The 16,161-nt window shown below is 38.9% G+C and overlaps 1 protein-coding gene across 4 annotated transcripts in view; it reads left to right on the top strand.

Moving 5' to 3' along the window:
- Positions 1-16,161, top strand: part of GRM1 (glutamate metabotropic receptor 1) — a 181,874-nt gene that overhangs the window by 131,651 nt on the left and 34,062 nt on the right. For all 4 annotated transcript variants that reach the window (XM_069852173.1, XM_069852174.1, XM_069852176.1 and 1 more), the window contains exons 5-7: positions 3,623-3,869; positions 9,443-9,611; positions 11,427-11,553. In XM_069852173.1, the coding sequence (XP_069708274.1) occupies positions 3,623-3,869; positions 9,443-9,611; positions 11,427-11,553 (543 nt within the window). The remainder of the gene's footprint in view (positions 1-3,622; positions 3,870-9,442; positions 9,612-11,426; positions 11,554-16,161) is intronic.

Below are 16,161 nucleotides of genomic sequence, written 5' to 3'. Positions count from 1 at the left end.
ACAATTAAAAAAATAATTAGAGAAATTAAGGAGGCATCTGAGTTAAACTTTCAGGTAGCATCATGATTTAACCCTAGCTGGCAACTGAGCACCACACAGCCACTCACTCACCTCTCCCTCCCCCACAGCGTGTTGGGAAGGAGAACAAAAAAAAACCAGATAAAACTCATGGGTCGAGATCAAAACAGATTAATAGGACACCAAAAAGGAGAGATAATGATAATAACAACATTAACAATAACAGAATATACGAAGCAAGGAATGACCAACTGCTCATCACTCAATGACTGATGCCTGGCCCATCCCTGAGCAGTGACCGCTGTTCCCTAGGCAACTCTTCCAGTTTATATACTGCACATGACATCATACATTATGGAATATCTCTTCGACCAGTTTGGGTCAGCTGTCCAGCCTGTGTCCCCTCTGAGCTTCCCATGCACCCTCTGCCTTCTCACTGGCAGTTCAGGATGAGAAGCTGAAAAGTACATGGTGGTTTAGCAACAACTAAGAACATCAATTAGTGTGTCATCGACATTACTTGCATTTCAAATTCAAAACAGAATACTACACCAGCTACCAGAAAAAAACTATCCCAGTCGAAACCAGGACAGGTAGAAAACCATTGCTAGTGAGTGCTGTATCCTGTCAGTGAGATTATGATCTCTTCTGCAACTTGCTGCCTAGAAAATTCACAAGAAAGGGAGAACTGTCATGGCAAGCTCAGGGGCTTTCTGCCTCTCTTTCATGTAGGGATTCTTCTTCTGTCTACAAGAAAGAAGAATCAGTGGTAAATTTGCAGTGTTAATCCTGAGGGACAAATCAGCAGATAAAACACACATAGCGGTAGCACATACAGACTTTCCATTATCATATTCAGGCAACAGATGCCTTGGCTATGTTTTATGTTTTATATACAGTACATAAGTGAAGTACATGTAGTGGCATACTCTTTGCTTCCTTGAGTAAATATTCTGTTAGTTTAAGTTTAAAATTTCTATTCTTTCTGTGTTTCTGAATGTGATCTGAATGGCACTGATTTAATGCTATTTGAATAGGAGCTATGAACCTTCTCCCACCAAAGATGCGGCAGATACATTGCATCTGGGAAATATTTCTCCAGCTGCTTCTTGCTGGTGGTGAATGTACGGCAGTGAGATGAGCACATGAACTCATTCAGTCAGATAATGCTGTTTTCACAAGGCTTTTTAAATTCACAGTCACAACTGTTTGCTATGTTCAGCTCACCTGGAAAACAGTTACTGAAGCAAGATTTTCTTGTCTAGTTGCAAGGAATGTCCTGTGTGAGGAAGACCCAGAGAAAGAAAATTAGACATAACTGCGGGATCTCTGCTATCCTAATAAATCCCTAGTTGACCATTCTGAGTTGCAGGGCAAACAAGCTGACAAGATCTACCAAATCAGAGCTTTTTCCAAGGATAAATGTAAGGGTGATTTTCATGATTCAATTTGAAAGCCATATCATATCTACATTAGAGGAAGGAAATATTTTTTAACTTGAAAGTTTCAGTGAACATGCATATTTTCATAGAATGGTTTGAGTTGGAAGAGACCTTAAAGATCAGCTAGTTCCAACACTCCTGTCATTGACAGGAACACCTTCCACTGGACCAGTTTGCTCAAAGTCCCATCCAACCTGACCCTGAACACCTCCAGTGATGGGGTATCCACAACTTCTCTGGGCAATCTGTTCCAGTGTTCACCATGCTCATAGTGTAGAATGTCTTCCCAATATCTAATCTAAATCTTTCTCTTTCAGTTTAAAGACTTCACTCCTTGTAAATAGTCCCCCACCAGCTTTCTTGTAGGCCCCCTCTAGGTGCTGGAAGGTTGCTATAAGGTCTCCCCAGAGCCTTCTCTTCTCGAGGCTGAACAAGCACAACTCTCTCAGGCTGTCTTCATAGGACAAGTGCTCCAGCCCTTTGATCATTTTTGTGGCCTTCCTCTGGACTCGCTCCAACAGGTCCACATCCTTCTTCTACTGGGGAACACAGAGCTGAATGCAGTACTCCACGTGGGGACTCACATGAGTGGAGTAGAGGAAGAATCACCTCCCTCGACCTTCTGGTCATGCTTCTTTTGAAATCCACCATTTCATGGTCACTGGAACCAAGCCTGCCCTTGAGCGTCATATCTCAACCAGCTCCTCCTTGTTGGTAAGAACAAGGTCTAGCATAGCACCCCTCCTTGTTGGCTCTTCTGTCATTTGGAGAAGAAAATGATCATCAATACACTTCAGGAACCTCCTTGACTGCTTATGCTCTGCTGTGTTGTCCCTCCAACAGATATTGGGGTAATTAAAATCCCCCATGAGGACCAGGTCTTGAGAAAGTGAGGCTCTGACAACCAGTCTATAGAAGGCGTCATCCGATTGCTCTTCCTGGTCTGGTGGCCTTGCAGCAGTCCCCTACTACAATGTCACCTGCCACTGACATTCCTTTAATCCTGACCCATAAGATCTCTGTTGGCTCCTTATCCATTTTTCTCTTTTCTTCATATTAAAATGACAACTGTCCTCCAACCTGGATTTGAGAACTGTCAGTTAACACCTAGTCTCTCACACATCCTACTTCCCTAGCATAGTCAAGGTGTTACTTAGACAAAGTAACAGAGACTGTATTGCAAATGCCTGTTAAACACTGAATAATGTGGGAGGTCTACAGATAAAAGCATCTAGCAGTTTGGAGCATATTGTGGTAAAATGACTCAGGGGAAGGAAACAAAAAAGAGAAGTTTCTTACTTCCAGCTCGCCCAGGAACCCTGCAGCACAAGTCCTCCATGAAACAGGTTTAGCACTGACAGCATTCAGCAGCTCGTGATGGGAAGCTGGCTAAGGGTCCAAGACCCAGCGAGGTCTGATGTGAAATGCAACCACAAATGGTACCCTCTGGCAGTGCCTGCACATCAGCCGATCAGAGCTAAAACCTGTCTGCGGGGAAAACCTTCACTGCTACATGGTTTCTGATCAATGGACAGAGACTTTAATGTCTGCTTGTGCTACAGTAATATGAAAAGTCTTCTAGTGTTGCAAACTTCATTTGACTTTCTCTAGCAATTCCAAATTGGTATATACTTTAGCTAAATTTATTATTTCTGATAACTTGAGAAGTGATGCTGATTTAGATTGTTTTCTTCTTAACACTGAAAGGGACATTGCTATCTTGGCCCTCAAAACCATGAGATTTCAAAGCAAAAAATGTTCAAACATGATAAAAAGTCAAATTTACAAGCAAATTACTTTTAAAAATGTTCGGGATGAAATGTATAATTCCAGTGCTGGATTGTGGTCTAACACTTCTCAGCATAAACAGCATTGTGGAATGACAAGGAAAAAAAATCCAAAAATAACAAATTAAAGCTGACAATTTGATTAAAATGGTGCTTTGTCATGAGGCATTTCACTTTCAATGAATTAAAGATTTCTGGGGCAAAAAGGGGGGTGTATTTTTTTAATTTTATTAAAATCATTGGCTGGCATCTTATTTATGCCTGCAAAGTGTCATAAAATAAATAAGGAAATCCCTTTTTATATCTCACTGCTTTTTCATATTTTCGTGTTATTTCGTCTTTATTTGTAACAACACTTTTTTCTTACTATTGTAGGCAATGAAAGCCTAGAAGAAAATTATGTGCAGGACAGTAAAATGGGATTTGTCATCAATGCTATATATGCTATGGCTCATGGGCTACAAAACATGCATCATTCCCTTTGCCCTGGACATGTTGGGCTGTGTGACGCTATGAAGCCAATTGATGGCAGCAAGCTCTTGGAGTTCCTCCTCAAATCCTCATTCATCGGTGTTTCTGGAGAAGAAGTTTGGTTTGATGAAAAGGGAGATGCCCCTGGAAGGTAAAGAGATGTTTCCTCTCAACTAATTAATCCAGGTGTTGGGAAGTGGAAAAGTTGTAGGATTTGGTGATGGAGATTTCTTTGGCTGTTTTGTTGAAGCATATAGCATGTATACTGAGAGGCGTAAATGGAATTATCTGGATTAGTCTTACCAATAGCCAAGAATAACAATACTAACATATGATATATTGATAGCTACAGCTCATATTGAGACTGGAACTACAGAATAGCCTGTAAAATTTATAGTGTTTCAGGAGAGGGCAAACCTTGCATCTCGAAGACTTTTGGTGTTTGTGATACCACTAGGGTGCAGCACGAGGGTTTTAATATGTACAAAGCACAATACAAGTGAGTGGAATTTAATGAAGCATTTGCTTGCTAAGATTTTGATGATAGGATTGCGGAGCATAACCTTTACCAACTGGAGCTCTGCTGCTTCAAGTGCCCCCAGAACCTAGCACTGTATCATTGCCAGAGAATATTTAGTTCTGCTTGCTGAACTCCTGTGCGCTCTTAACTCGTTTCACTCCAAATAAGATTGGATCTTTAAAAATAGGACAAGTAGACTAGAAAACACTGTGGGTTTTTTTGGCCAGAAGATACTGCATTTCACTTATATGGGGGTTTGGTAAATACCATCTGTAGCAACTGGTACTGTTTACCCCTCCCTTGCAGACACAGTGTGTACCTGAGCAAAAGATGAGACAGCAACTCTGTGGACTTGGATGTCACCTTTGTTTCTCTTACAGGAGCAAGCTAACAGAAATCTTTTCCTCTTCATTTAGGTTTATGGGCTTTGTTCAAATATTTTAAGTGTGACACCTCCCAGATGGAGGAACTTTGGTTTTGATTTTGTTTTTATAAATAAGTTGAATTCCTCTGTTGAAGTACATAATGCATTATTAACTGAAATCTGCTCAGGGGTTACTTCATTGAAGTTAAGTTTTCCTACTGAGTTATTAAAGTGTTACAAAAGACTCTCTCACTCCATCTTTGGGCTTATTGCATAAATGCATCTGAGTGCCAACACTGCACTGAGTGCTCTGGAACAAACTAGAGTTTGCAGTCTAGTATATTCCTTCAAGTATTTGTAAGATACTGTGGTTTTAAAGCAACTCTTACCTCTATTACTAGCCATTATTAGCAAAACCGATCAACTTTTTACCGTTTGCTCTTTGCATTGCTCATTATATTTAAACACTATATACATTTAAACACCTTGTTACACTTAGTAATGAAAAAGCTGGTCAGTTTGTTATTCTTGTTGAATATTGTATACTTCAGATTATTTTAGTCAAAGATATAGGTGAGCTAGGCCAGATTTTAAAAGTAGATACAAGCAATTCCCTTGGTCAAACACATCCTTATTGACATAAATGCATAAATCAAGTCTTTGCACATATAATTTAGGTAATACAGAGAAATCCCTGTTTAGTGTAGTTTTAAGTTTGTTACACACTACCTATCCCCATAAAAACATTACCACACGCTTGCATATGCTGAATTATCTGCCTGATATCTCTTCAATTTTTTCTTTAGCTGTAATTTTTCAATTTTAGCCCAAACCTTATTTATTATCTTGTCACGTGAGAGCATTTCTGCAACTCTTAGATGTACCAAGCACAGAATTAGAATGAACAATTCCTGAATTCATAATATGGGAGGATATATATCAGGGTATTTCTCTGAATAGGTCAGAATGATAGAATTTATCCATCCATCACTTTGGTCTATAGCATGGTTCATTTTTTCTTGATTCTCTGGACTATATAGAATTTGGCGTGTTATTTTATGCAGGGATTTTTGTTGTTGTTCCTCATTTATATTTTCACAGCTGGAGTTAGCATGTTTGGGCAAGAAAGTTCAATTCACCTTTTTGTTATGGACGCTGTAATCCTTGGGATAGTCTGTGGCCTTTATGACATGGGTAATATCATATTAGAGAACGGCGATGTGCATATGAAAAGTGATCCGTACAGGCCATTAGATCCTTGTATGACAGCAATAGTTTATGTCCACACAAAACAGTATTTAGCTACAGATTAGCCCTAGTGTTTCCACAGCTCCACATGAAAAATCTTCGTGGATGAGTGAATGGACCATGCCACTTTGATCAAAATGAGATCAGAAAACATGAAGCACTCTTTCAAAGATTTATTTCTCCTGTGCAGAATCTTTTTTTTTTTTTGAAGAGCTTTTATGCATAAATGTGAAGCAGACCTGTATCATAAGGGCACAAATGCAGTCACTTAACTGACTTGCACTGCCTTCAGGAAAAATGATGTGGCTGTAGCTCTGGGAAATCAGCAGTATGAATTCGCTATACAGTCATTAAGAAGATGCTGGTAAAATTGCTAAAATTTTTACTTTTATTGAGTATCTTCCATTTCCTTTCTCTATGCTAATCGTATTACTCAAATTCCCAGAAACAGCTAGAGAAGATGTGAGGAATGCAGAAGTCAACACCACCTCCTTCACTAGGCTGGCGGACAGATCTGTTTTAAGCTCTTCTCTATCCTAGGGTAACTGTCTGCTTTTACCTTAGGGCAAAATGAAGAAACTTACCTCTCTAGAACAAACAATTTCCACATGAATCTGACCATAAAATGCTGTGTGACAACAGGAAGGAGAACCTCCAGCCCCCACAATGCACCTCTAATGTGTGGAGAAATGCTGAGGTTCATAAGCTAAGAGAAATATTGTTGCTAGTTTTACCCTAACTAGATTTGGATGTAGACCGATGTATGCCTATTTCAAAATTTCCAATAGCTCTTCTGGCTTTGATATGGCAAACCTATCAGCTCTAATGCTTTGAGTAAATTACCAAATGCATAATGCAAAGACTTCAAACTTGTATATAAACGAATTTTTTTTGTCAAATATATGTGGTTGGTTTTGAATTTGGCTTCATGGGTAGTTGTTACGGCCAATTACATCCTAGCATTGCTCAGCATTGTTTTTTTCCATCCTGCCCTTCAGGGCAGCAAACCTCACTGCCAGTCTGGTATAACGGCTATGGAAAAAAGTAACTTCAGCTATGTAGAACTAACCAGAGTAAGAGTATGTCTGTGACCAGCTGGCTAATGATCCGGCTCATCTCATGAGTATCTGGTTCATATGATGACACCTATTTGAGCACATAATTTCTCAATATGCCATAGGGCTTGCTTTTATACTAAAAGAAGGGTTCATTCAGAACTCTTCCAGAATGTGGAATGTTTTCATGGCTTCTGTAAATGCTGCCATATATATGTGTGAAAACCTGCTGCCTCCATGGTCCTCACTCTCTTAGAGCTTTACAAGTCTTGTCAAACCCACCTCTTTTACAACAATAATTTTTAGCTTGGACACAGCCCAAAACTATTAAAGTTGTACGTATCTAAGGGAAGTGGTAGGGAAATTTATTCCAGCACTGAGTGTGTCCTTACTCACAGCAGAAAGTTTTCATTAAAGAAAAGAAAGAAATTATAAAGAACTTAAGCATGTCTCCATGTACCAAGCGTATGTGTTAGACTGCATTTTTGCACTTAGAACTCAAGCTGCATATCAAAGCTGCAAACATTGTACTACAACTTGTCATATGCAAGGCTGTGTAAGACCTTTCAGTCTGCATACTTTATTCTTTGACAGATAACTGATAGAAAAGAGTACAGTACTATTAGAAAACATAAAAATCACTTTCAAACTAAAATCATATTCCTGAAATTACCAGTTCTTGATTGATATTGCATTAATGCACTCTGTGTCTTGTAATATATTTTTGCAAAAATTAAAACAATCTGTGTAGGTTCAAAAATTCCTTTAAGGCAATGTGAGACTATACTAATATTTTACTCCACGTTCTAAATTCATTTTGCAGCCCACAGCAGCTGATTTTATATCAGTCCAATACAGGGTCACACTAAAATCTAAGTATGTTCTTCTTGCTAGGAAGAGACATGTACATTCCTGCTCAATTTTACTCCTGTCTGTTGAGTCTGTGTTATAAAGTGCCTGGCTCTTATTGCTTCTTGCTATCCTGATTCTTCATGATTCTGAAAACAGCATTCCTTTATTGACATTCTTCCTTTGCAAGCACTGAGATATGAGAAGGAATTATTTCCTACTGAAATTGATATTTATACCTTTTCTAAGCAACCCCTCAATTAGTAGACAATTGCCAACCAGTGAAGCTGCCTTCTGCTTGGAGGCTGCTTTGAAGTTAGTGACAAGAGTTTCTTTTCCCATGCACCTCTCTATAGTGGCACGGACATTGTCTGAGGATGCATATTTGCGAGACCAAGGTCTAAATATAGCTATAAATATGTATTTCTTTAAATAATCTTTAATTAAAGACATCCCAAACAATCAATTAAGAAAAAAAAGACATCTAGAGAGCAATTCTACCACCTTTTTCCTGTGTGAAGTGCAGAGAGAGTTGAAATTTTGTGCGTTTGAAGCTCAGCAGGGAAAAGAAAGAAATGGATATGTCTCTTTGCACACAACCAAGCATTCCAGTTTTATTTATGGCTCATACTTTGCTTATCTTTCATTCCTAATGCAAATATAGTTTTGCAACACTCATTATAAAAAAAAGAGACTGAGACAATCCAGTAGAGAAAAACAAGGCTGTAACTCCCGGGCTTTGAAAACAGAAGGTGCTTTGTGATTTTCAGCTCCAGTGCTGATTTCTCATTCATAGCCCTCTTTCTCTTGTACTTTTTTAAACAAATCTCTATCCCTTCTCATTTTAAGAGGCCAGCCTGTAGATCTAGACTCTTTTGTAATTCTTCCTCTTTGTGCACTCTCTAACATTCATTCTCCCATTCTTTCTCATTTCCAATTACTAAGAAATCACCACACTTTGCACAAGCCACATTCTGTGGGATAAAGAACGAGCAGAATAATTAGCTGTAAGGGATATGTGTACACCAGGCCCAACACATGGAAGACCACGATGGAGGTGGGGTAGCTAAATGTTTGTTTTTTGCAGTATTTTATGTTTCCTTTACATTAGCCTTGGAAAGTGCTCTCCTACTTGCCTAGGGTGAGGAAGTAAATTTTGTGCCTGAGCTACTAACTTTTCACAACAGTCTTACTGGAGTGGGTAATATAAATTGTTGAACTAGTGTTTACAGTTAATTTATGATATATCAGCTCAGTTAGTGTGAGCATTTGTCTTGATTACTTCAGAGCTCCCACGGGGGGCTAAACTACAACCGACCTATATGTAGGCACCAAGTGAATGTTAAAGACATGTTGAAAAATGGCTGAAAACCACACCATCCAGGCAGTGCCTACATGTGCATCTTTAGCAGAGCTTGCCTTCTTTGATGTACAGTTCCTCCTGGACACATACATTTTATTCACAGTTTTATGTAAGCAAGTCAAGCAATCAGTAACTGTGTAGCAATCAGCTGTCATTTCCAAAGATTCTGCCACAAATCCTTCTGTATTTGGTGTTTGTGTGAAATTCTAGTCCCTAGTGTTAAGGGATTATATGAATGTTTACGGAGGCAGAAAAGGAAGATCAAGATAAGTTTTAGTGTCCGTATTGCAAGACAGTAATTTGCTTTCTCTTTTTTCCCTTGCAGATACGACATCATGAACCTGCAGTACATAGAGCCCAACCGTTATGACTATGTCCTCATTGGGACCTGGCACGAGGGTGTGCTCAACATTGATGACTACAGGATTCAGATGAACAAGAGTGGAATGGTCCGATCTGTGTGCAGCGAGCCTTGCTTGAAAGGCCAGATTAAGGTACGCCTCATCTTTCTGCTATAGAGATGTAAAAAACTCATCTATATTTTTTTCCCTAAACCTAAGCAAGCTTATTTCAAGCCAAGGGACAGGACTTGCTTTTCTTCAGACAAGCCAAAAGGTGAGAAAGACTTCTAGATTAACATCTTACTCTTACAATCCCATTTTCTAAAATTGTGCTCTGTAGTGGTGCAGAATCTTCTAGTGTGACAGGATTTGAATTTCACCTTATGTGAGAAAGAACAACATTTTCACTTAGTCATTGCCTATAGCATTCAGTGGCTGTGATTCATTTGGGGCTTGATCCTGAAAATAACGTGACCCGTGGGAATCCAGCATTTTCTTCCAGCAATAACACCAGCAAGAAAAAGACACCCCCCCTCAAACAATCTATGTCTCATGTTCACAACAGGAGGTATGGAAACACAAATGAAATCACTCTATGTTTACTAAACAGTAGTGCTTATATAAAGCTACAAATAATTTGCCACCTGCCATGTCTGGATGACAAGTTCCATCACTATCAAAATGGTATGGAAGCAGTAAGCTTAAAATGGAAAGAATGGCAATTCAGGAAAATCACCTTAGAGCAGACCTTTCTTTCTAATTTCATTTAATTTTTAATTCTATATTGCTACTCTAAGCAATAAGTGATTGATGATTTGGCAAAGGCATAGTGACATATTCCAACAATCTTGGAGAGGAAATATTATCAGTATTTACTATCCTCCAAAACATCTTTTCCTTGTTTTTGAGATTGTGCAGTTTGTGTATATGTGTTTATGTAAACACCATGCATACAAATTGCCAGCTTCAGCTCCCATCATTGAAGTCTATTGGATTCTGTCCACACTGCAGGAGGAAATGTTAAAAAAAAGAGCCCACAAAGCCAGGATTCAATAAAACAAAACATATTTCACTACTGCACTTAACTCCGCATATAGATGATAGCAAGATCCTGGAGACTAGATTCCTCCATTCTGGCAAACAAAGCCAGAGTCTTTGTTGGAGCCCCATGACCTGAAGATATCCTTGATGTTTCTTTCAGCCTCGATGTAATAAAACTAGCAGTCAAGATGAGGAAACGATATTCTCAACACTGGATCATTACATTTAGCAACTTTCACAACAGAGAAAGATACAGCTTTCAGCAACATTTGTCTCCAAAAGAGCTGTTCCAAAGCATATTCTTAAACACTGCATATTGTTTTTATTTTCTACTAGGACCTATTAAACCTTTTTAGCAGCAGATTTTTTAATTTACTCTTATTTGAATTTCTATTTACACTAGTGTAATGAGCCCCAAAGAGAATTCAATGTAAATTAGAATTTATGTGTGTGTGCCTGTGCTTGTGTGCATATATATTTATGTATATGCATGAATCACTCTTTGTTCTAAGCTTTGACTTTGTTTACTGCTTTTTACTATGCAATAAATAATAAATATGGTCTGAGCTACTTGTCCTGATCTGAACCATCTCTCAGATTAAACCTTTTCTCAAGTTTGATTGAAAATATAACACTCACTATGACTCTTCACCAAAGAAAAACGGGTTTATATTTTTGACTCAGAACCGCTCCCTCAAAACAAAATTGAATCGTCCTTAAAGATTATCCCTAAACTCATAAACACAAATTTTAATATATAAACTTAGATACAGAATCAGGATTCATGTTTTCTAGTTGTTTGAAACATTCCATACACAAGAATCCTTTCATACTTTAAACAGCACAGGTGGTACCTGTTTTCGGGGGTGGGGGGATTCTGTGTTTTCTTACAAAGGATCATAGCTGAGGACTTATTTTGCATTACAGGTGATCAGAAAAGGAGAAGTGAGTTGCTGCTGGATTTGCACTGCTTGCAAAGAGAATGAATTTGTTCAGGATGAATTCACATGTAAAGCCTGTGAGCTTGGCTGGTGGCCGAATGCTGACCTGACAGGTAGGGATGTGTCCCTCCAAATGCGTTCCCATTTTACTGGGCAGAAGGTGAATGGTGTGTGGTGGGATGTGTGGTGGGACGTATGGTGGCAGCATGCAGAGATACTAGAGGTGCATCCTTAAACACACATCCCAATACAGTTTAGGGTAAGTGGAAAGTTCTATACCTTTTGTCTAAGTTCAACAGCAGTGACAATTAAGGTAGAAAAATTTCTACCCAGAAGAAATTACATTGTCTGTTTCTCCCCTTCAGTAAACATAGGCATTGATAAAGCTGTTAAGACTACTAATGAACTTAGCAGCATTTCCTGCAGTTTTGGCAGTGATTGTCACAAGAGCTCAGTGCATTCTTGTTAGATTGACTTGATACTCTTTCTGACTGTTCTACCATGCAATTAGTAATATTTTGTCTGGGATTTGGGGCATTCAGTAACTGACTACCACACTTTCGTTTGCTGTAAAGATCATTCTTACTGCACTCACCAGCAAGAGGAACATCAACAAAATCCTAAGAAAGGCTGGCAGAAGAAAGAGAAACAGCTAGAACTGGTCTCTACTGTGTATAGGCTTTGGATGAGCTGTATACACCTTCGATGAATTGTCTGCTATGGCAACTTTCTGTTATTTTTCACTTGTCAAGGTTAACCTCCACACCTGCTCTGGACTTTGCTATAAATCCAAGAAAACAGATTTAATGCATTGAGAAGCTCCACCTTGACCTTGGGTTTTGCTTTGTATCACTATAAAGGACTACTGGCACTTCTGTCCCATGCTGCACCTGCAAATCTTGGCTGCCAGTATTCAGTAGGCCATCATTTCTAGTCAGAGAAGCAATTTGACTACCAAGCTGAAGATCAAGTGTGCAACTTATCACATCTTTGTCCTTTAATATGACTACCTGGCAACTAGATATTGCTGCAGCATTTAACACATAGATGAACTACTCAAACCTTGATTAAATATTTCCAAAACGTACTGTTAAGCAAGTCACTGAAGCCAAGTAAGCTTTCAGAGGTTTAATTTGACAGAGAATGCTTGCCAATTCTCCAGCTAAAATGATACTATTAATCACAATAAACTAGATGTGACCCATTGTCTAACTTGGTTTTCCGTGTAAAATAAGATATGGTCATGTTCCAGATGTGTCTCTGTCTATATTTCATACCTCTCACCCCAACCTTGTCTCTATCTCTCTGTCTCTCTGCTGTGCAACTGAATCTATTTCAAACAGATTTGTCAGCTTACGGAAATCTTAGTGTTCATTCAGTTCCTTCAAGCTTCATGCCGGTGAGTTTTAGGAAGAGGAGTTCTTGAAAAATGCCTTCTGTAAGGGCCCAAATTCTGGAAGAATATCTTGTGTTACTAAACACCAGAAAATCCACATCACCCTTCATAAATGTCCTGACCGTTGGAAAAGCTCATATTCAACTCCCACCTCATGGAACACCAGTGTCTGCTAATTTTAAAACAGATATCCATAGAGAACCAGGTTCTGTTAGTCTTGGAGGTTCACAGAATTGTTTGTATCTACTATTCAGGGACGAAAACTGGGACTTCTTTTTAATTAATAAGGCAGAACAAGAACATAGCAAGAGATCCATGTGCACTTGAGCGAATATGGTTCAGAGCTACCAGCTGCCCAAAATAGCTCAAAAGGGGGCATGTCAAAATGACAGGCACTGCTGAAAGGAGTTGAGTAAAGCATCAGTGCTGGAAAAAATCTCAGGGGCATGTTGCAATCTATTAACTTTTAATGAAATCAGTAGATGACCTGCTGATTTGTGTTTCTTCTCAGCAAGGAGACTGGACTGCTGCTGTTCTAAAATCACAGTAGCATCAGCCAAATGACAGCATAGCCATCGACAGATTTCCTAGAGAAGTCTGCTCCTACACAGGTTCTTAATTCTGTTTTATTGAGGAAAAAACTTTTTTTAACCCCTGCAATTCATTTACTTGAATTGCAGTACAAAGTACAAAGTTGTGTAGGGAAGCTGATGCCATCCTAATCTCTATAAAAGGGACACTCAGCTAGATAAACTCTGACTCTTGAACTTTGTGGGACTGGCCATTGGTACTATTTAATTTGGAATTCTCTTTTATTGCCAGGATCTCTCCCATCAAATATGTTTTTATAGCTTTTTTTTGTGTGTAGTACCCATATCCTGCTACGCACCATAGCATCTAGACACAGACATTAACATCTCACATTACAGACTGTTTTTCCCTTTGCTTTAAATCTTAATTGCTAGACATGGATGCAGTTTTAACCCCATTTTCCATCACAGATGATGGCTCTAAAATCCTTAGACATGGCTCGAAAATCCTTATACATGGCTCTAAAATCCTTAACCTGTTTCCTAAGACATGCTTTTCAAGGTGCTCATTCTCTCCATTTGAAGTCAATCTCTTTTGCTCAACAATCCTTTCCGGACATTTTAATTCTTTTTTTTTAAATGTACAATTTTGTTTTACATTGTGTCCCTTAAATATGTGTTCAGTGAAGTGAAGTGGAGCCAGCAGACACAAAGTATTTCTCACCACAGATGATAAAAACCTGACCTGACAAATAGTTGCTAAACCCAGTATATTAAGGCTTTATGCCAAGAAGAGATATCTTTTACAGTATCAGAAACTGATATAAAAAGAATGAATGTCAAGCTAGTAAACCGAGTTTACATAAATCATCTTAAATAAGCAATAAAATGAGATAGGACAGGAAATTTTATAGAGCTGTTATGAAATTAATCGTAAACGTTTGGGGCCATCAGTTGCATGGGATGTGTTAATGACCTCAGAAACATCCTGGATTGTCTCATTGGCCTTGCAGTATGAATATAATTAAAAAAATATTCATTAAAATCGATTAGCTTTCTGCACTAGGAAATTATTCAGGGTTAAAGAGCAGGGAAAACAGTAGATGAAAGCTCCCAAACAGCTTTTTACTAGAAGCTTTCACCACTAATTCTCTGGTTTTTTGAGGTTTGGTTTAGTTGTTTTGATTATGGGGAATGGGATTTTTGTGTTGCTTTTTTAAAAAAAACCTGTAAGTACACTATTTCCTAGGTATCCTCCCCCAGTCTCAACAAGGATCCCTAGCCCACTTTCTCCTAGCTGTGAAATGACCCACCTTTATAGGTGATGACAACCAACAACTGTTTGATGATATAACCAGTGCAAACAGCTTTTTCGAATGTTTGTAGCATATATGGCTCTTGGGGTTTGCTGGTGCACAGAAATTACACTGATATAATGAAACATTTCTAGGAATTTCAATAGGTAAGCTTGAAGCAATTGATAGGCTTAACTACTGTTCTGAATTTGGGCTAAGATTCTGAAGCTATCATTTAAGATGGACTAATACAAGTATGGCTTGATGATGCTAAACTTAAAGCCCACATTGCAACTCAACCCTCCCAGCAACCGCAGACTGGTTTCTTGTTTAAGAAGAGCTTTGCATGTATTAATCAACCAACAGGAATTTATGATTGTCAGTCCACTATTAAATCAAAGAAAGAGGTAATTGCCATGGAGGGCTGCTGTGGCAAATGGCCAGATGTTCCCATTTCCAATAAAAGGCTTTTAATTCATAGTTCACTGTAAAAATACTGGCTGGGAGAATGGGTTTCTTCATCTAAGTCTTGAAAAGACCACCCTGAGTAAAACAGAATTCCTTTTCTTCATAGGACCTCCAGTTGTACATACACTCATTTCTGTTGATTTTGATGTTACAGGTACCTGTAACATTACCTGTACTGAAGTCAACAGTGTTATCAGCAGTTAAGTCAGCCCGGTACTGTTAGAGACAAAGAGTACAGAATTATGAGACATTGTTTTAGTTCATAAGCCATTGACAGATATTAAAAGTTAAAGTAGAAATTTTCTGTGTCAGGATTTTGCCTCGGGCTGATTTTTTCTTTTTTTAAATCATCAAAAGTAATTTTTCCTCTATTTTTCAAAATGAGGTTACAGTAAAACTGTTCAACCTTGATCCAGACCTCTGCTTACTTCTCCTATATTTGGAAGGAAGGAAAATACATTTTTGTAGAGGTATCAGTTGGTAGCTTAATGCAACCCTGTGGAAGATGCATACAAATTGACCAAAACTGTGGGCCTCAGAAGCTTTTGGTTCTTAGAAGCTGATTCCTGCAGATACAGTACGTATTGAGGAAGAAGGGGCTAAGCATGACCTTTGTGCTTCACAATATCAGGGCCCTCGCTAAGATTTTAGAATTATAGAATCATAGAATAACCAGGTTGGAAGAGACCCACTGGATCATCGAGTCCAACCATTCCTATCAAACACTAAACCATGCCCCTTAGCACCTCGTCCACCCGTGCCTTAAACACCTCCAGGGAAGGTGAATCAACCACCTCCCTGGGCAGCCTGTTCCAGTTCCCAATGACCCTTTCTGTGAAAAATTTTATCCTAATGTTCAGCCTAAACCTCCCCTGGCGGAGCTTGAGGCCATTCCCTCTTGTCCTGTCCCCCGTCACTTGGGAGAAGAGGCCAGCACCCTCCTCTCTACAACCTCCTTTCAGGTAGTTGTAGAGAGCAATGAGGTCTCCCCTCAGCCTCCTCTTCTCCAGCTCTCTCAGCCGCTCCTTGTAA

Source organism: Phaenicophaeus curvirostris, chromosome 2 (assembly GCF_032191515.1).
Source record: "Phaenicophaeus curvirostris isolate KB17595 chromosome 2, BPBGC_Pcur_1.0, whole genome shotgun sequence".
Taxonomy (NCBI): domain Eukaryota; kingdom Metazoa; phylum Chordata; class Aves; order Cuculiformes; family Cuculidae; genus Phaenicophaeus; species Phaenicophaeus curvirostris.
This window is presented reverse-complemented; position numbering and strand designations above follow the sequence as displayed.